The following is a 19660-nucleotide window of genomic DNA, read 5'->3' as shown; positions in this document are numbered from 1 at the left end:
CAGTATTTATCAGTTAGAACAAAAAAATATAAGCCCTAATTATAGCTCCCAGTAGTTGTTGGAGCTTTTAACTTTAATTCTAGTTAAAAGTAAATTGCTGGTGATCATTATTATTTTCCTTCTTTAAGGTTAGCAGCTGACAGTGCACAGTGACTAGATTTGATAAGATTATTGGACCTGCAGCACTGTGACTGGGGGAGAGTGTGCAAGCAAAGCCTTAATTGGAAAGTGTATAGTAGTTAGGGCTAAGAGCCCTTTTTGTCTCCACAGTCTCTCTGATCAGTGGGAATGCTTTGGAGGTGAAAGATGGTTTCTAGTTAACAGTAGTCCAGTCAGAACCTTAAGAAACTAAGCAGTGGCAGCCTTTGTGCTCGAGTGCACCTGGAAAACCATGCCTTGGCTATTGAAATCCTGTTGTTGTGCTGCCATAGTCTTGAAATCATCAATGTGGGATCTACCTTGTTCTAACACAACTGGGAACCGGATCCGAGACCCGCATCCTATGAGCAGAGCCAGTTCACAGGACCTGCATCTTGTGAGACACTCTTATAGCCTGCTACTTAGACAGATAGGATCCTGTGGCTTTAAGGGACAGTCTAAACTCGGCATTGTCCTTCTGAGGATGGTACCCCATACCCCAGGAGAAACTGTTGCTATTTCAGGATTGAGCTATTTGGATTCCAAGTGCAAATCTCATGCTTTGGGTTAGCTGAGACTGCTAAGGGTAAATCCTGAAACAGCAAGTGGAATGGAGTTTCCTCTGCTGGAGTGAAGGTGTGACAGAGGCAGGATGGGGGGTTTGGAATAACATGCATGTCGCTGGTATTTTTTGTCCTCAGCTTGCCAAACCTGATGGGACTTTATTTTGGCCTTTATAATTGGAGGGGCAAGTAGGTCTAAGCAGAGGCAGAATACTCATCCTGAAGAGAGCTCCGTAAAAAGAAGAGTAGAAAGATTTCAGAAGGCAACAGGAGAAGTCACAAATCTGCTGCCTTAGCTCTTGTAGTCTGAGAGCCCCATAGTGGAGTCTGCAGAGGAAGCTGGAAAGGCAGATGATTTTGCTTTGCGCTCATCAGGGCTGACCTTAGGAGGGTGCGGGGCCCAGGGTGAATCAACTGCAGTGAGGCACTGGAACGCTGGCTGACAGGAAATTATAGTGTTGGGGATGGGCCGCCATGGCAGTGCGAGACCCCCTTCAAAGTATGAAGCACAGGGTTGTCGCCCTTGTTTTCGTCCCCTCCCCCAAGGACAGCACCAGAGATCATTTTAGTCTGCCCTATCTCAGCTGGCTGAATCTAGAAAGAAACAGGTCTGTAACCTGTGGAACAGCAACTATCAAAGGCCTACAAGAAACAGTTTGTAGGGCCAGCAATTGGTAATTTCAAATACAATAATTTCCAAATCACATCTAATTCATTGGTTCCTAACCCTGTTTGGAGGCAATCTTAATAAATTTGCCTTTTAGAATATCCAGAATGTATATGCACGAGGCAAAGTTGCATATATGAGGTCTTTGATGTTTGCAAATATATCTCATTTATATTAATAATGGATATCCTGAAAACAAGACCGGATAGGTTTGCAGTCAGGACGGGATCAAGAACAAGTGATCTAATCTCCAATTGTCTGTAGTTAGGCATGAATGAATGCTGAGCTGTAAAATTGTAAGTCACTGGGAAATTCACTGCATCTAATAAATAAATATTGTCCCTAACACAAGATTCCCACGAACATCGGTATATAAAAACAAACAAATAAATAAATAAGATTCCTCCCGTACTAAGAAATGATACTTAGACATTTGTGGGTACATTTTCAAAAAGGCATCTAAGAGACAAAAGAGGTCTATGTATTAAAACTTGTAGTAAGAAGGTTTTAATGTGCATGGGCAATGCATTAATTGGCTAGATACAACATATAGCAGGTTAATTTTTAAAAAATGCTTACAGGCAACAGGTTTGATCTCCCCCCACCCCAATATTCTGTCAAAAATGTTGGGCACAGCGCCAGATCTCCCTCCCAATCCTCCAAAGATTAAAAACAAGTCAGAGGCCCTAACAGCCTGAAGCTCCCCCAGATATTAAAATGAAATAAAAGGGTTGGCTCCAGGCCTGCTCCTGCCCTTATCCCCTTCTTACCACCCCACCTGGAACCCCCACACTCACACTAATGATCCATCTGGAACTCCCCTCAAGGCCGAGCTGGGAGGTGATAGAGAGTCATCATGCTCCCAGTCGTGGCTGGCGTTGCTTTGACAGATGAGCTGATAGCATACACTGCCACGGTCACTCTTAAGTAAGATTGACAGCAACACTGGTAGCATTCGCTGTTAGCGCTGCTGTTAGAACGATGCTAGATGCAGGCGGGAGGGGGGCAAGGCTCTTTCGCCTCCCGGCTGGACCTTGGAGGTTTGGAGAGTTTCCGGGTGGGATGTCAGAGTGGGTGTAGGGATTCCAGGTGGTGAGGGAGGACGGGGTGGAGGGCAGGAGGGGTCCTAGAGCCAGGGCCTTTAATTTTAATATCTGGAATATCTGGACCTTGGACTGCTATAGCCTGTGACTTGTTTTAAATGTTTGGGGGGGATGGAAAACAGATCGGGTGCTATACCCTAACAGTTTTTAAAAGTATTTGGTGGGGGCTGGAATAGGGGGTGAGAGATTGGACCTGTTGCCTGAAAGGATTTTTTTTTTTTTTTTTACTTAACCAGCATTATGTTGAATATAGCTGGTTAGATTTAAAGTTCTCCAGATAAACTACCTATATAACTTTAGACCTATTCTCCACCACAGCCAGAATTACCCTAGTAAATTTAAGCCTCACCAGCAGGAAGACCTCATACTGGCTCTGTTTTATTCTGCTAAGTTTTAGTCAGATAATAACTTACCCAGTTAAACCACACAGCCAGTAGAGGGAGATATTTAATCCCCAGGTTTACCTAAGTCCAGAATTTAGATGGACAAATCATTTGAATATGGGTCTCATAGTGCCTAATAAACAATAGTTCAAGTTTATGCTGAAATGAGGTAACTTCAGCTGGCTAACTTGCTTGACTGGAATTTTTCTACCACGTTGGAAGCAGTGATGGAGACTTACCCACAGTTACAATCATTAAAGAAAAATCTAGTATCCTAATTTTGAGACTTCTTGTTTAGGGATGCTCTGAACTGGAGCTATACTATCTATTGCTTTAGGTGACAGAAACCTGCGTCTTGCATGGATACAGTATTTACAAATGCTACTTACCAACATATAGCTGACTATAGAGCTCCAGGCGTGTGTGGCCTTGTGATGGTGCCTTCCGTATCTCTTGGGGCAGCTGATCTACCTGCAAGCTGGCCTGCTTGACATTTCGCTCTGCTCTGACATTATGCCATTGGTCATCATTAAGAGCAATGGGAGATCTGACAATGATTTCTACTGGTCCATTTCCAACATCAAATGAAAAAGACACCTCAGTGAAAGCTGCATAGAAGGAAAAAAAGAACACAAAAAACAAAATCCATCCATAGTTAGAGGGTTATTTGTTTATGCACACGATGCAGATGGAAGAATACTTTTGTTAAAAAAGGAAAACACAAGAAATGATTAGTTCCTCAATATCAATCTCATTGAATAACAGGGCATCGCTCGGACGCTTTGGGATTGGGAAACAGGGTTTGTGGATCTCCTATCACTGTCCTAAATTGTTGTAGGACTATAAATTATGGTATGAATATATGACAGCTCAGAACTAACTCCATGACACGAAGAATCTTTCTTGCTAATCATGACTAAGCGAGCAGAGCTACCTAATGCAAGACCGGTTACTCTTTTTCTCACTGTGTCTCAGGTAAAACAGCAGTTAGTCAGAATCTGAGATTACTGAATAGTGCTCTGAACAGACAACTAACCTGGCTGTTGCATCTTCTAATTTGATTGTTATTTTATATTACTGATGTCCACAGATCTACCACGGGTTGCCATGATATCTTGCTGCATCATCTATCACACAAATCATAGATTGGATCATCTGTGAGTTGCCACAGATTGCTGGTATCTCATAAAGATTGTCACTGTACTAGTAGGTGGCTATAACTATTATAAGTTCTCCCTAATGATTCATGGGACAGCAAATTTATTAATATCAGCAGGGGACTGTAATCTGTATCTCTATATATAATGCGCTTGGGGACTGGACATGACTGCCTGTTGCTGTTGTTTCATCGGTGGCTGTAAGGGGTTCAAATCCTCTTGCCGCTCCTATTGATCTTGGGTAAATCACTTCACCCTCCGTTGCCTCAAGTGCAAACTTAGGCGGTCATTTACTAAGCATTTCCCCCCATAGACACAGAATTGGAGAAAAGCCTTAGCAAATCAGGCCCTTAGATTATAAGCCCTCCGGGGACAAGGGAAATACCTATAGCTACTTGGCTTGAGCTATTAATGAAAAGGCATTAGCTAAATCTAAATAAATAAACAAAAAAAATTGGTTGCAATAGTGCACACTCTGTCCACAGTATGCACATTCTGTAAAACATACAAAATAGAACACCCTGCGGGCACACAATGGAGAAAGAGCCATCGAAATGGTAACTTGGAAGAGAGAGGGACAAGTAAGATGTCGGAGTAAGATTGGGGAGAGAGGGAGGAGCCAGAGAGAGAACAGAACAAGAGATTTATTTAAGTTTTTTATATACCGAAGTTCGTATGGACATCATGCCGTTTTACATAGAACATTGTTAACGGGGAAAAAAGGAGTTACATGGAACTGGTTCAGGGTTAAAACAGGAGTTAAGGAACTTAGAAAATTCAGGAGAAGAGAAACGGTAATATAAAAACTCTATGAGAAAGAGCAATAATATAACTATATGAGAAAACTGGCTATGTGGAAACATAGTGGAGGGAAAACAAATTGTGAGATTGCAAAAGGCAATGTAACAGGCATGAACAAGAGAGGGGATGATGAAGGAGGAGCCAATTGACGTGTTGTAAAGGCAATGGACTATGCTAGAGTAGGGGGTGTATAAAGGGGATAAATGGATGTAAAGGACTGAGCTGAAAAATGAATCTGTGAATGAAGTGGATGGTGTTAGGGGTAGGCCTGTTTGAAGAGCCATGTTTGAGTACATTGCTCATCTGAGGTCAGGAGGCATGGAATTCCAGGTTGATGGACCTGCAATCGATAGAGCACATTCTTTAGTGGTCTTGAGGTGGGTTAGCTTGGGCGAGGGAATGTGTAGCGTGCCTTTGTCGGAAGATCTGGTTGGTCTGTTGGCTGTGTGGAATTGTAATAGGGATGTGAATCGTTTATCTGATGATTGAAAATATCGGACGATATTTTCAATCTCGTCAGATATTGGGGGGTCCCCGATAGTGGTAGAAAACCCCACGATTAATTTCGTGGGTTCTCTTATTGTTATGGGGGGGGGGGGGGAAGAAAGGGCACTTAAAAGTAACACAAAAACACATCCCGACCCTTTAAAATTAGTTCTTTAGTATCCCCCCACCCTCCGGACCCCTCCAACCCTCCCCCCCCCAAAATGTTTAAGTACCTTGTGGTCCAGTGGAGGTCCGGGAGCGTTCTCCCGCTCTCGGGCTGTCAGCTGCCAGTAAACAAAATGACGCCGATGGCCCTTTGCCCTTAGCATGTGACAGGGTATCCGTGCCATTGGCTGGCCCCTGTCACATGGTAGGAGCAATGGACGGCCGGTGCCATTAAAGATGGCCATGATATTAAGTCGGAGGTCCCAAAACTTTCAAAAGTAAAAAAAAATAAATAAATTTGAAGTCGGCCGGCGGCTGCCGGGTCGAAAACCGGATGCTCAATTTTGCCGGCGTCCGGTTTCCGAGCCCGTGGCTGTCAGCAGGCTTGAGAACCGACGCCGGCAAAATTGAGCATCGGCTGTCAAACCCTCTGACAGCCGCCGCTCCGGTCCAAAAGGAGGCGCTAGGGACACGCTAGTGTCCCTAGCGCCTCCTTTTGCCCATTTTTACCGCCGGGCCTCATTTAAATACAGAATCGCTTGCACAGGAGAGTGCCTGTGCGCACGCCGGGAGAGCGGGCGTTTGCCCGCGGACTTTACTGTATCAGCCTGTCTGTGAGCATATGAGCAGCAGCAGCAGCACAATGACAGAATTGTGTTTCAAAGTGTGTATGTGTCTTTCTCCCTAACACAGAAAGACACCCATACACTGTGAGCAAGAGTGTGTGTGTGAGCATCTTTGTGTCTGAGAGACTATGTGTGTGTCTGACACTGGCTGGCAGTGTGGCAGTCACATTACTTGGCTATTTATTTATTTTATTTATATACTGTTATTCTGTATTCAATCACAGCAGTTTACAAAATAGAAAAATAATATAACATCAGGTATATAAAATCATAAATATAAAAAAATATAAAAAATAAATACATCGATAATAAAGCAAACACTGAGAGGGTAAAAGTATAATAAAATTAATAAAAATAATGAAATAAAAGATTAAAATAATATGAAATAAAGTAAAATATACCTTGGTCAAAATTTCAGTGTTCATAGTGTTCAGCCAGCCAAAGTAAAAACTGCCTTAATTTATGCACTATTCTCATAAGTCAGTTTAAAAAGCCAAGTCTTCAATTTTTTTCTTAAAAACAGAAAAGTATTTTTGGAGCCTTAATTCTACTGGAAGAAAGTTCCACAGTTTATGAGCTGATTTGTTGGCAAAAGACTTTAATACCAGTCAAGGAATCCAAGATATAATTACGAGAGATGTAACCAACTTGTGGGTGGATGGCAACCGATTGCATGGATGGAAGAGGGCATGCAGCTCCATTTGCTCACCTCTGGTTTAGGGTAAGTTCTACGACTTAGTTATTTAGAAAAAAATGTGACATTTATGTTGGAGATTTTTTGGCTCAGTTCTGCCAGGCTCCAGGTTACATGATCAGTTTGGTGTGCTTTTGGGAACTGTTGAAACACATGCTTCAAGGAAAATGCACAAGGGAGTCAGACAGATACCTTGTGGGCTGGTTTTGAAAAAATCACCAGGGCTGATATTTTCCTGCAATTCGCCCCTGCTCTATCAGCACCTTTAACACCAACGGTTACATGGACAGTAGGGAGCTTGACTTTCTTCAGAGAGGAGGGTACACCATAAGCCTCTTGCAAGAGACCCACTCCACTCCAGGGAGTGAACCCAACTGGCTCCTGGAGTGGCATGGCAAGGCATTCTTCAGCCACTCCGGATGTACTGAGGGAGTGGTCACCCTGTTTGTGGAGTCCCTGCAGGCGGACGTGCTTGAAGTCCGATCTATCTTGCCAGGTAGGATGCTACGCTTGTGGATCTGGGTTGAAAGCTGCACGATCAATTTGATCAATGTGTATGTCACGACCATTGGACCCGCCAGGTTGGTATTCTTTTGCCGTTTGTCAGCCATATTGCAAACCATGGATGCAACGGAGGAGGTGGTGCTTGGGGGTGAATTTAACTGCACCCTCGAGGATCTGGACTACAGCGGTCGAGAGAGATACACCACCTCTGCCACATGCTTGGGGAAGACGGTCACCCGCTTCTCCCTGGATGATGTCTGGTGGCTACATTACCTGACTGATTCCACTTCCAGCACCTATGTCCGAGTGCTGGAGGGATGAATTAGCCATTCTCGGATTGACAGGCTCTACGTCATGGGTTACTTAAAGTCACGAGCCCTTTCAATCAGGAAGGTGTCAGATATATGGTTGTCCAGTTTGACTTGGAAAGTCCTTTTTGATAGGAAGGAGGTGAACCATTTGATTATACAGCTGACAATTCCTATTTTTCTCATCTGCTAGCAAAGTAGGGTAAGGTCAACAGTGTCAAAGGCTGCCGTTAGGTCAAGTAGTACCAGAAAATAGGATTCATCATTGTTAAATCTCTGTAGTATGGAGTCCATTAAGGATATGAGTAAAGTCTCAGTTTAGCAATTCTTCCTGAACCCGAATTGGTTTGGATATAGAATGTGATGGTAATCTAGATAGTCTTCTAGTTGTGATAAAACTGCTTTTTCGAGAATTTTTGAGAGAGAGGGCAGGTTGGATATTGGTCTATAATTTTCCCAACTGTCAGAGATGCTGATGTTATTTTTTAGTATAGGCTTTATCACTGCTTGTTTCACTGTATCAGGGACTAAGCCTTCCGAGAGTGATTGATTGATTAAGGATGTGATTGTTGGGAGTGACAGTGTTATATAGTAGTTTTAAAGAACTAGTTGGAATGGGGTCATGTGGGTGATTTGCAGGTTTTATTTTATTAATGATTTGATTGATTTGTAGTTTAGATATGCTGTTGAAAGTGGTCTATTTAGCAGGTCCATGTTTTTCTTCATCTTCTATTGTTGGTAGGGAGTTGAGTTTTTAGTCTAGTTATTTTTCCTAACAGATGATTGCATAAATCGCTGCAGGCATTCTTTGATGAGCAGTTGTTGCCTGAGATTGAGGAAGATGGGTCCTTGATTAGGTGTTTAACGACATTGAAGAGTAATTTAAAGTTAAAGATTACCCCATGAATCTGTTTGGCATAATATTCTTTTTTCACTTTGTCGATTAGTACCTGGTATTGAGAGAGGAGTGATCTATATTTTCCAAGTAATTCTGAAGTCGGGCTTTTCTGCAAATGTTTCTTGGATTTTCTAAAGGATTGATTGGAGTGTCTTAGATGTTCATTGTACCATGGTTTCTTTTGTTTTGAGGCATATTTATCAAGTTGGATTAGTTTGGTTTGGGTTGGGCTTAGGTCATCGGCTATATCTTTAACCATTATAACTCATGCTTCAAATGATGTGGAAACATCAGTATGGTTGAAATCACTAAACTTATTTTTTAGTGTTTCTGCAAGTAGATCTGGCTCTATCTTTTTCTTGAGGTGAGTGTCCAGGTGTTACTTGTGTTTTGTTTCATTGGATTGAGGAAGGTTATGTCTGTTTTTAGTAATTGGTAATCAGACCAAGGTAATATAGTGTGAGAGGTATTTATCATACAATTGTTGTGATTGACAAATATAAGATCTAGGATATGCCCTGCTTTATGAATCCCTTTATGAATTGTGACCATCCCATTGCTTCCATTGTTTGTTTCTAAGAAGGTTTCACAGGCAGAGGATTTGGATGTTCTATCAACATGTAGATTAAAGTCACATACAATGAGGGTGGACTCAGGTGAAGGAAACACTTTTGTGAAAACTTCAATTAGTGGGTGAGTAGTCTTTTTGAAGTATCCCCGGGGGGGGGGGGGGCAAGATACCATTCCAATGTTAACTTGTGGTGATTTAAGTATTGCCACTTTGTAGGGGGGGTTAATTTCTACTTTGTTTGGGATAAGTTTGAGCTCTTTTTTTTTTTTTTTTTTTTTACTAATAATTTATAAACACCCGCCTTTATGTTTCGGTCTGGGGAAGTGAAAGACATCGTATTTGGAGTGTTCAATTTGATTTAAGAGTGCATTATATCTTTATTGTTCAGCCAGGATTTAGCAATGCAGAAGATGGTCAGGTTTAGCTCTTCAAGTAAATCATTTATAAGAGAGATTTGTTTAGAAATAGACTGTGCATTCAGTAGAAGCAGTGTGAGCATTAGGAGTGAGCTGCTGAGGAGTTATTATTTCTTGTAGGGTGGATTAGATTATTTATCGTTTGCTGGTCGATTATGGAGGATCTCCTAAGGTTTCCATGTAGGCCTTGTCCTATTTTCACTGTGATGAAGTGTTCCCGCTCAATGTTTCCTTGCGTCGTCAGGGCAGAGGAGCAAGATAGAAAAGTGTCTGCAGGCTTCATTTCGAGCGAGCACAAAGGGGCAAGCTCCTTTGTTGTGCTTCTTCGTGAGTGCACCAGTTGGTGCAAGTGCCACCGGCGCCGCCACTGCAGTCTTGATTGGCAGTGGGTGGTTTCTGGGGTGGGTAGGGGGCTGACTCAGTCTTGCAGGCACCGGCCAACTTGATCTTCCTTCCGGCCGGGGGGGGGGGGGGGGACCGCTCCTCCTCCGTGCTGTTCCAGCCACCCGATTCCCTCTCCTCACCTCCACCTGGCTCCAGCTAGTGATAGTCGGGCAGATGGTGTCCCTTCTGTGTCTCTCGTCAGCGCTGGTGCATCCTCTGCCAAGATCAACTAGATCAAATGTTCAGGACTTGAGATAGGACTGCAGCATGTGGACGCGCTCCTGAGCAAGTTTAGTAATTTTTCCTGGAGCCAGGAGACCTTGAAATATCTAGGCATCCACCTTTCTGTGGAGGAGACCACAGCCTCGATCAACTGGCAAGAGCTAGAAGAGAAGGTAGATCCTCACCTGAGATTGTGGGCGGGGCTACAATGGCTTGTATCTTACTGCAGGAGAGTCTTGATGGTGAATCAGCTGGTGTCCAGATGCTGTGGTACCAGCTGACCGCCCTGAGCCCCCCCAACAGAGTTTCTCACCTGGACCCAGAGGAAGCTGCTGGATTCTTCTGGCCCAGCAAAATTCACTGGGTCTCTGAGGGTGCCCTGGTCCTTCCCTTGCTGTTTTCTTTTTCAGCCAGGTGACTGCGTTGCAGTATGATTGGCAGATTTTTACCCAAGTGAGAGGGTATGCTTGTGGCCTTTCGATGCTGCTGCCATTCTGTTTTAGACTTTTTAAGTCCTGGTGCATGGTCTCTGTGAAGAGGAGGCTGGCTGTCCCCCCGGAGGACTACCTGGAAGAACCCCGTCTCCATATCCCTGCTCTGGGTATGGGAAGGTTGGAGTGCCCCCCAGGGCATGCTGACGGTCCACCTCAGCCGGAACCACAAATGCCGGTCACCCCCAGTTGGATGACGCATGGGTGCAGCAAGCCGAAGAGGCATGATGGATAAGAGCAAGACCTGTCATACCATCTGCCGTAATCCCGATTCCAGGCCAGGGCACCAACTTTCTTGTCCATTCTTTCGGGGTGGGTCGGCAGGATGAAGAACCCCACCAGATTTCCATTCCTTCTCTTTTGGACCTGTGAATAGGCCTTATTATCAGAGTCCCCCCTCTCTGCTCCTAAGCTCCTAAATCCCCCCTCTATGCTCCTAAGCTCCACTTAGAAGCTTAAGTAAACTGTGGAATTTACCCACAGCACGTTTTGAGGCAATGCCACGGAGAGCAATTTATCTCCTCATAGTACACACAGTACACTACATTGCCCTCTCCTCCCACCCAGACACAGCATGGAGGAGTGTCATTGGGGATGGGAAAGACCACGATGGAAGGCTTATTACAAAACGCCTATATCCAAGTGCAGCGGAGATTTCAGTTGGCGCATGGGGCCATCTGCACAGGTCGCACACTTGAAGCGATCTTGCATTCACTGGCACTATGTCCCCACTGACAAGCCAATGAAATGCTTACCCACATCTATTGGTTCTGTCCTTAACTAACCCCCTTTCTTAATTTTTTAAAGAACTTATTTCTGAAATTTTGGATGTCCTTTTCCTCACACCTGGGCGCACTTTATCAAAGGCCCCAGCAGCATGTAGCTGAGTCCATCTCTCCAATTACCTCCTGAACATTCAGTGTTCACTATCAATAAGGATCACTCACACTCTTATTTATCCAAAAAAATAAATAAATGCTGTGCTAGCATGTGGTACAGCAACAGAATTATTGCTTAAACTTTTCTGCCTGGCACCTTACCTTGACTGGAGCCCACATTCATACTTATTCATACACACACACTCACACACACAATTTCTTCCTATTGTGAATGTTCTTTCATTAAATTTAAGTGTTTTTGCACTTATATTAGGCCTTGAGGTCAGAGGACTTTGACAGCTCCTCTGCTCTATTGAACTTCAGGCTCATAACTGTTGAATTCTAAAATTGCCTTTTACTTTTCTAAGCTCAGAAGATCCTTGCTCTTGCTGATGACATTTTACTAAATAGTACTGGGTACAGTTGACTAGTTATCTTTAATTTTTACTGCTGGGAGAATTTCTATATGGGTCTATTATTTTTAGCATTAGAAAACGTTTAGTACGTTTTTTACAAATCTATAATAACTTTTATTTTATATTTCAATCCTGCGCTGCAGCTCGGAATAGTATAGCTGCGCCTGCCCATCATTGGTCCCTAGGGAAGCCGTTGTCAAGGCTCCATGGTTATAGCTTCACTTTATCTTCTGGTTACTATGGAGATTCCTATTTTTTTTAGATGTTAGGGAGTGGACCATCCTAATTAGGGGTGTTCGGGTAATACCAAAATACATTTTAGTTAATTTCTTCACTATTTTTATACCCTTAAAATCTTTCTAGACCTAATAAAATATTCCTTATATTTATTCTTAACTTTTCCTTTGTTTTTTATTCTTTAAATACCCATACAATGTGCGCGATTATCATTAAATTTTTCCCGTAAAAGCCATAAACTTTAAATTTTCACTTTTGACTATGTAGGTTGCCTTTATTTTTTAAAGGCTCTGTTTGTTTCTTACAGTTAGTTTTTGTCTCTAAAGGAGTAAGGCTCCCATCAGGGAAATTTATATATTCAAAATAGCTTTTGGGGCTGGGAGTTGGTGTCAGACAGGTGATCAGGGTCCCCTTTCTTGACCACCACCATTGTTTCTTTTCAATTTTATTTAATTTTTATTTTATCATAAATGAATAGCCTCCCCCACCTGAACCACAGATACCAGCGAGACCATGGCTTACTCTACAGTTAAGTCAGGGGCATCCCCTAGGCCCTCTGACTGTAATCTCAGCATTTTTATTTTATTTTTTTTAAAATTAAATTCATGGCAGTGGCAGCAGTGCAGGAAAGGCACAGCCCCCTGAAGCCCAGGTAAACCCTTTTTTTAATTTATTATTTTACCTTATCTACAAGTGAAACATCTTCATCAGGCAGCAAGATCCAGTGGAGTCAGCGACCCCAGTCATCATAGAGGCGCCGGTAATCAACAATCTGCAGCTTTCCTGAAGCTCTATTGCAGGAGGAGGAGGAGGCCGATGGCAGTGGTTGTGGTTTCAGTCACAGCTGACGGCTGCTGGTCAGCTGTTTCCTCTGGCTCTAGTTTCCTTGATGCTCGGGGCTCAGCGGTGCCATGCCTCTCTGAGTTGCGACTCCTTCTCCTCTCTAAAAAAAAAAAATGTGATCGTCCGAGGCCCGGCATCGGGCCCCTCCTGATCCTCCTCCATAACATTGTGTCTGGCTTTCTCATTAGGCTCCGATGCTCCCAACAACTGCTGGCATGTCCTGTCACACACTGCAGGGGCCACTCTCCTGATCGTGGCCTACTCAGTGGCAGCAGATGCGAAAGGAATCACTCCGACTCATGCCTCCTCTTTTTTTTTTTCTTTCCCTTTCAATCGCAGTGGTGTCTTGAGGACCCAGCCACTACCGTGACTGAGCACCATTGCTCCTTACCGCAAGATGCTGAACAGAGAATTTCCGAACTGTAGGCCTTGTCTTGCCGGGAGCCATTCTTCTGGATGACTCCAGAGGCGATACAGCTGTGTACTGTTCCTTCTTTTTTACTGAAAGTGGTCATTGAATTTCACTTGAATCAGTCCATCTCCCTGCCTTCTCTGGACAGAGAGAGAAATGTAGAGGAGTATCGTTTGTTGTGATCCTTGGATGTCAAGAGACATATCGCCTAGTATCTGGAGGATACTGAGCCCTTACGGAAGATGGATAGCCTATTTGTCCTTCACGGCGGTACTAAGCAAGGAGAGCTGTCCTTGCACGCTACAATAGCTCGCTGGATTAAGGAAGTAGTCACGGCAGCATACGTTGATGCTGGCAAGCTGTTACCTAGTCAGGTTAGGGCTCGTTCCACTAGGGCTCAGTCAGTATCACGGGCAAAAGTTAGATTGTTGTCTCCCGTTGACATTTGCTGAACAGCGACATGGTCCATCTTACATACTTTTTCCAGGTTTTATCATCTGGATGTGCAAACCTGGGAGGACGCAGCCTTTGCAAGTGCGTTTTTGATTGGACCAAGGGCTGCCTCCTGCCCTATTCAGGATTTGGGTACATCCCACTTGTTCTGGATTCATCTGACTGGATGCTAAGAAATGAGAAATTACTACTTACCTGATAATTTCCTTTTCTTTAGGACAGTCAGATGAATACAGCTTCCCACCCTTGGCTGCCGAATGTTTCTAGTTTGGTCCTCCTGTGTAACTACTTCTTGCAGGGATTACTGGTAAGTGCTAGTCCAGTCTCTAGACTAATGTCATTACATTCTTATCTGAGCTCAATATTGCCTGTTGGCCGATTATTGAAATGGTTATCTGTTTTTAATCAAGTTTTTTGCTAGTTTGTCCACAGTTGCTTTTAATGAGAATACTGGCAGGCTGATGTCACTGCAGGGGTGTATATACTGTGACGTCAGTTTGCTGGTAGAGGTGCTTAACCCACTTGTCCTGGATTCATCTGACTGTTCTAAAGAAACGGAAATTATCAGGTAAGTAGTAATTTCTCAATAAGAAAATTCAGTGTGGGTCCTCCTGCAGCTGTTGCGTGCTGACAGGCCCTGCTGTGCCCTGCTGCTCACATGGGTTCCCATGGTAACAAGAAGCCTGTGCAGGAGGTGGGGACAAGGCGCCGCAGGGCCAAGCAATGCGCAAGGGCAGGAGGAGGCCCCCTGCTGCTGACCTGGAGCTGGTGACACTAGAGGAGACAAGCAGCACATGACTTGGAAATGAGGGGGTTGGGTGGAGGATTTAGGCAGGAGGGATCATCCCTTCCCTTGTTTCCCTCCCTCTGAATCCTGGAGCTGGCGTTGAGGGTGGTATGCACTTACATAAGTACATTTTCAAAAGTATGTGCTTAAATCTTCCAGAATAAATCTGTGCACAGTTTAGCAGATGTAATTGTGTGTGGGTAAATTTGATGGAATAATTTTCAAAGATAAAGTATTCATGTACTTTCCCTTTGAAAATTGACTTAACTTATCTGCATATTTGACTGAAAATTAGGCAGGCTGTCAGAAAATTATGCCCAAAGGCAATACTGTTTAAAGAAGCCTTTGATAAATATTTTTAATTATTAATTTGTTTTTGTTCATGTATGTTGCATTTTATTCTGTTATTATATGCTCTTTATTGAAAATTATATTTGGATTTTGTGGCATGTAAGATTTTAAATAAAATAAATGTTTTTCTCTGGTATGATGAAATATAAATGACAAAAACAGAAAAGTATATTGAAGATCACTAACATTTATAATTAAGCTTCAAGGCTGGGAGAATAACTTTCAAATCTTTTTGCGTTACTGCATGTGCACATGTTAAGTGGACACATGGAGATTTATCCTAGTATTTTATTAACTGCATGGTGGGAGCTGCACAGTTTATAAAATGCTAGATATTTATGCTCCAAAAACGCACATGTATGTTTTGAATGCATGTATATTTACACTGTAATGAAAGTGCTTACTTTTCCTACCTATTTTATAAACATACAAGTGTATATTATAGGTGCATAAAAAAATAAAGGGGCAGATTTTAAAAAAGTGCGCGAGCGCGTACTTTTGTTCGCGCACCCGGTGCAAACAATAGTACGCTGGATTTTAATAGATACGCTCGTAGCCGCGCCTATCTTTTAAAATCCGGGGTCGGTGCGTGCAAGGCTGCGCAAAATTGGCAGCCTGCGCGTGCCGAGCCGTGCAGCCTGCCCCGCGGCCTCGGAGGGAACTTTCTTTCCGGCGCCCCCCACCTTCCCTTTCCTTCCCCTAACTAACCTGCCCCTCGGCCCTAACTAATTCCCCCCCATCTTTATTGCAAAAGTTATGCCTGCCCGAGGTAGGTGTAACTTGTGCGCACCGGGCCGGCTGCCAGCGCGCCAGGGTCCAGGGGCTGGGTCGGAGGCCATGGCCACGCCCCTGGGACACCCCTGGGCCGGAACCACAGCCGCGGCCCCACCATGGAACGCCCCCGATGATGCGCTGGCTGTGACACGCCCCCCCAGGAAAGCCCGGGGCTTTGTGCGCGCCGGCAGCCTATGCAACATAGGCTCAGCGTGCGCAGGGGCAGCTTGGGGCAGGTTTTCGGGGGGTACGCGTTTATCTTATGCGTGTACCCCTTTGAAAATCTGCCCCAAAATAAATATAAGTAAAACTAGGTATTTTAGAATGGTAGGGAGGGGGAATTAGTTAGGGCCGGGGAGGCGGGTTAGTTAGGGGAAGAAAAGGGAAAGTGAGGGGGGGGCCAAAAAGAAAGTTCCCTCCGAGGCCGCTCCGGAGGCAGGCTGTGCGGCTCGGTGCGCGCAGGCTGCCGATTTTGCGCAGCCTTGCGAGTGCCGACCCCGGATTTTAAAAGAAACGCACGGCTACGTGCGTATCTATTAAAATCCGGCGTACTCTGGTTTTCGCTGGGTGCGCTTACAAAAGTACGCGCTTGCGTACTTTTTAAAAATCTGCCCCACTATGTATAAATATTGTCTTGTGCACATATTTGAAATCACTAGTTCACTGTTACCTCTACCAGTTCATGTAGTCCATCTTTTAGTTCACCCAGACTCTAGTATTTTATCCCAAACCCCCACCAGTTCACCCTGACCTCCCACAGAAAAATTGCAGACAGCTGACAAGTCCGATATCAATTGCATTAGTTAGCAGGTGTAAAATTGTGCAAATAATTTAGATAAATTTATATGCAAATATCTCTTATAAATAGCAACTACTGTGTCTACCTCTCGACCTCGCCCTGTAACACTCCTAGACCACCCCTTTTTTGTACTGGTAAATGTGTGTGCCAAACCAAAAACACAAGCATACTTTTGAGGTTCATATTATGTGAAGCACATTGATGTGAGGTGGATGATAATTTATACTAGCCTGAGGATGAACTACAAGGTAGACTATAACGACATAGCAGCACGTGCAGTTCTTATTACAGCTTATCAGTGCAGTGGGAAATCTTACATTTCAAGGTATCTAGAGGGACAATATGAAAAATATAAATAAGGCACATTGCTGTAAAGTATTCATTACATTTAGGAGGTTTGAGCCATTGAAACTCATTCCCAGCAGCTGAGAAGCGCTCTGTGTTTTGTGCCTTGCTTAGAAAAACAACTGGAACTACAGAACAAGATAGGCATGCACTGAACTTTGATGTGGACATTGTGCACGGATCTCCCTGATGATAAATGTCGTGTAAGTAATGAGAGCAATTACTGTATTTTTTTCTGACCTTGTTTTGCGCCGTGCTTGCTGACTTCCTCTTCAAAGCTAATCGTGGTTTCAGGGCTCCAGCAGTCACATTACCAAAATATATGTGCTATTTTAAACCACACTTCAGTGTTTCCTTTCTGCCCTGATGTGTCATCCTGAGGAATAAGTCACCTCAATGACAGACTTCTTCATGCACTTGTAGTAGTGATGAATGAATGTTGAGTGAGATTTTAAAGGAAGCATAAATAAGAAATAAAAGAAGTATTCCTTCATAAAGTAACTAGGTAATCAGTACCAAAGAGTTTTATCCATTTGTACATCTATGGGAAAAATGTTAAATGCATCTGGCCCTCAGCCAGTGCTTTTTTTTTTTTTTTTAAAGCTTCCATCCACCCTGTTGAATGAAAGGATACTATTCCTAAATAAGAAAAAATAAACCCTTCAAAATCTGAGCCTGAGATTCAAACCAGGGCAGGAGTTAAAAATGGCCATTTCCAGGAAACACAAAGGGCCAGATTTTAAAAAAGTTTACGCGCGTAACCGGGCCTATTTTCAAAAGGCCCGGAGACACACATAAAGCCCCGGGATGCGTGTAAGTCCCAGGGGCGGGAAGGGGGCGGGGTCAGAGGCTCCAGGCAGAGCGGCCATTTGCTGCTGTGCCAGGGAGCGTGCGTCGGCAGTTGGCCGGCTGAAGTAAGTTTTGCAATTAAAAAAAGAAGTCATCAAAGGTAGGGGGGAAAGGTCGGAGGAGGTAGGGGAAAGGAAAATGGGGTGGAGGGGCAGGGAACAGGGGAAGGCAGCGCAGCTCAGAGCAGGCTTGGCGCACGCAAGGTGCACAATTGTGCACCCCCTTGCGCGTGCCGACCCTGGATTTTATAACATGCGCATGTTATAAAATTGGGCGTACATGTGTGCACGCTGGGTAGCACGCACACTCCCTTTTAAAATCTACCCCAAAGCCTTCTGGTATAATTAATTGCTGTCTTTAAAGCCATCATTGAAAGTCATTGAACATTTTGGTTCAGTTGCCCCAGATTACATGGCTAACTGTGAAAAACTGCTGTTAAAAGTATAGGGGCAAAAAGGGAAATATTTAAAAAACCACTTGGATTCTCCAAGTAATGAGGAAGTACTCTTAGCATCACTGTGACAAATTATAATCGTACATACAGTAGTAGAGAATTTCTGATGTTAGTACATTTATGGGATTATGCACAAACAAATTTGATAACTTTTCATTCAAAAGACTAAAGGTGTCTGTAAAGGAGTGGCCCTACTACCCCTCCTTCACCTGTGCCTGGTCCACCTTAAAATCTGTAGAGGGAACGAGCTCTGTGGTCAGGTGTAACAGGTTAGGAGTGGATCCTTGGACCAACGAGAGGATTGGTTTGAGCAAGATGCTTACCCTTATCATGGTAGCATGCAGGCCAGGGAGAATCAGGAGTAATCACAGACTGGACAAGGTAGGGACCTGATGGCAGGCTGAGTGTGGTCTGTCTGGGTCAAGGTCTGGGCAGGCGGCAGGCAAGGCATAGTCTGTGTCCAGTCCAAGATCGAGGTAAGTGGCAAGAAGGCAAAGTCAGAAACAGTCCAAGGTAACAGCGAGGAGACAACCAATAGACAGAAACCAAGGCAGATGAGAAGGAAGGAAGGAAAAGAGCAGCAGAACAGACTGCCCTGAAGGTTTCTGTCTATCGGTTTATCGGTTTCTGTCTATTGGTTGTCTCCTCGCTGTTACCTTGGACTGTTTCTGACCTTGCCTTGCTTGCCACTTACCTCGATCTTGGATTGGACACAGACTACGCCTTGCCTGCTGTCTGCTGAAACCAGGGAGCCCACTTTCTCTAGCAGCTACCAACATTTGGAACAATCTTCCAGAGACATTGAGCTTGACATGAGGATTCAAAGGCTTTCAAATCAACACTAAAACCTAAGGGGTAGATTTTATAATGTGTACGTGCGCTTCCTGGCGCGCACACATGGATGAGCCAATTTTATAACATGAGTGCACTGGCATGCACATGTTATAAAATCCGTGGGCCGTGCGCACATACACACCGGACTTTAGAAGCCACGCGTGCATGTGCGGGCAGCGCACACGGGGGGAGGGGGGGGGATTTTAGTAGATTATGCACGGTGACGAAATCGGGCCTTTCCCCATTCCCTATCCCTCTACCTAAACCTACCTCCCTCTTCCTCTTTCCTCCCCATCCCCTTAACCCATCACAAAAACTTACAATTTTTTTGTTTCACTACTTACTGCTCCCCTGGAGCAGAAGTAGTTTGCGGGCGCCGGCCGACTGGCGGCACGTGCTTCCCTGGACAGTGGCTAATGGCTGCTGTCATGGCCAGCTTGACCGTGCCTGCTGGCCCGCCCCTTTTAAGGGCCCAGCAATTATGTGCATATCGTCGTGCACAGGGCCCGGCCACGCGCGTAAGTGATGATATTTGCGTGCGTGACCGATTTAAAATTCGTCCGTTATTTATCAAGCAAGCCTTTAAGTAGATATGTACAGAGATCTGCTTTTTCTGTTCTAAGATAATGATTTGCATAATCATTTGTTTTA

The 19660-nt window shown here is 44.2% G+C and overlaps 1 protein-coding gene across 1 annotated transcript in view; it reads right to left on the bottom strand.

Annotated features, from left to right (window-relative positions):
- The window catches only part of CNTNAP2 (contactin associated protein like 2), a 2918762-nt gene that overhangs the window by 300706 nt on the left and 2598396 nt on the right, over nt 1-19660 (bottom strand). Inside the window, exon 16 of the mRNA XM_029589581.1 lies at nt 3244-3462. Within this exon, the coding sequence (XP_029445441.1) occupies nt 3244-3462 (219 nt within the window). The remainder of the gene's footprint in view (nt 1-3243; nt 3463-19660) is intronic.

Source organism: Rhinatrema bivittatum, chromosome 2 (assembly GCF_901001135.1).
Source record: "Rhinatrema bivittatum chromosome 2, aRhiBiv1.1, whole genome shotgun sequence".
In the NCBI taxonomy this organism is placed as follows: Eukaryota; Metazoa; Chordata; class Amphibia; order Gymnophiona; family Rhinatrematidae; genus Rhinatrema; species Rhinatrema bivittatum.
This window is presented reverse-complemented; position numbering and strand designations above follow the sequence as displayed.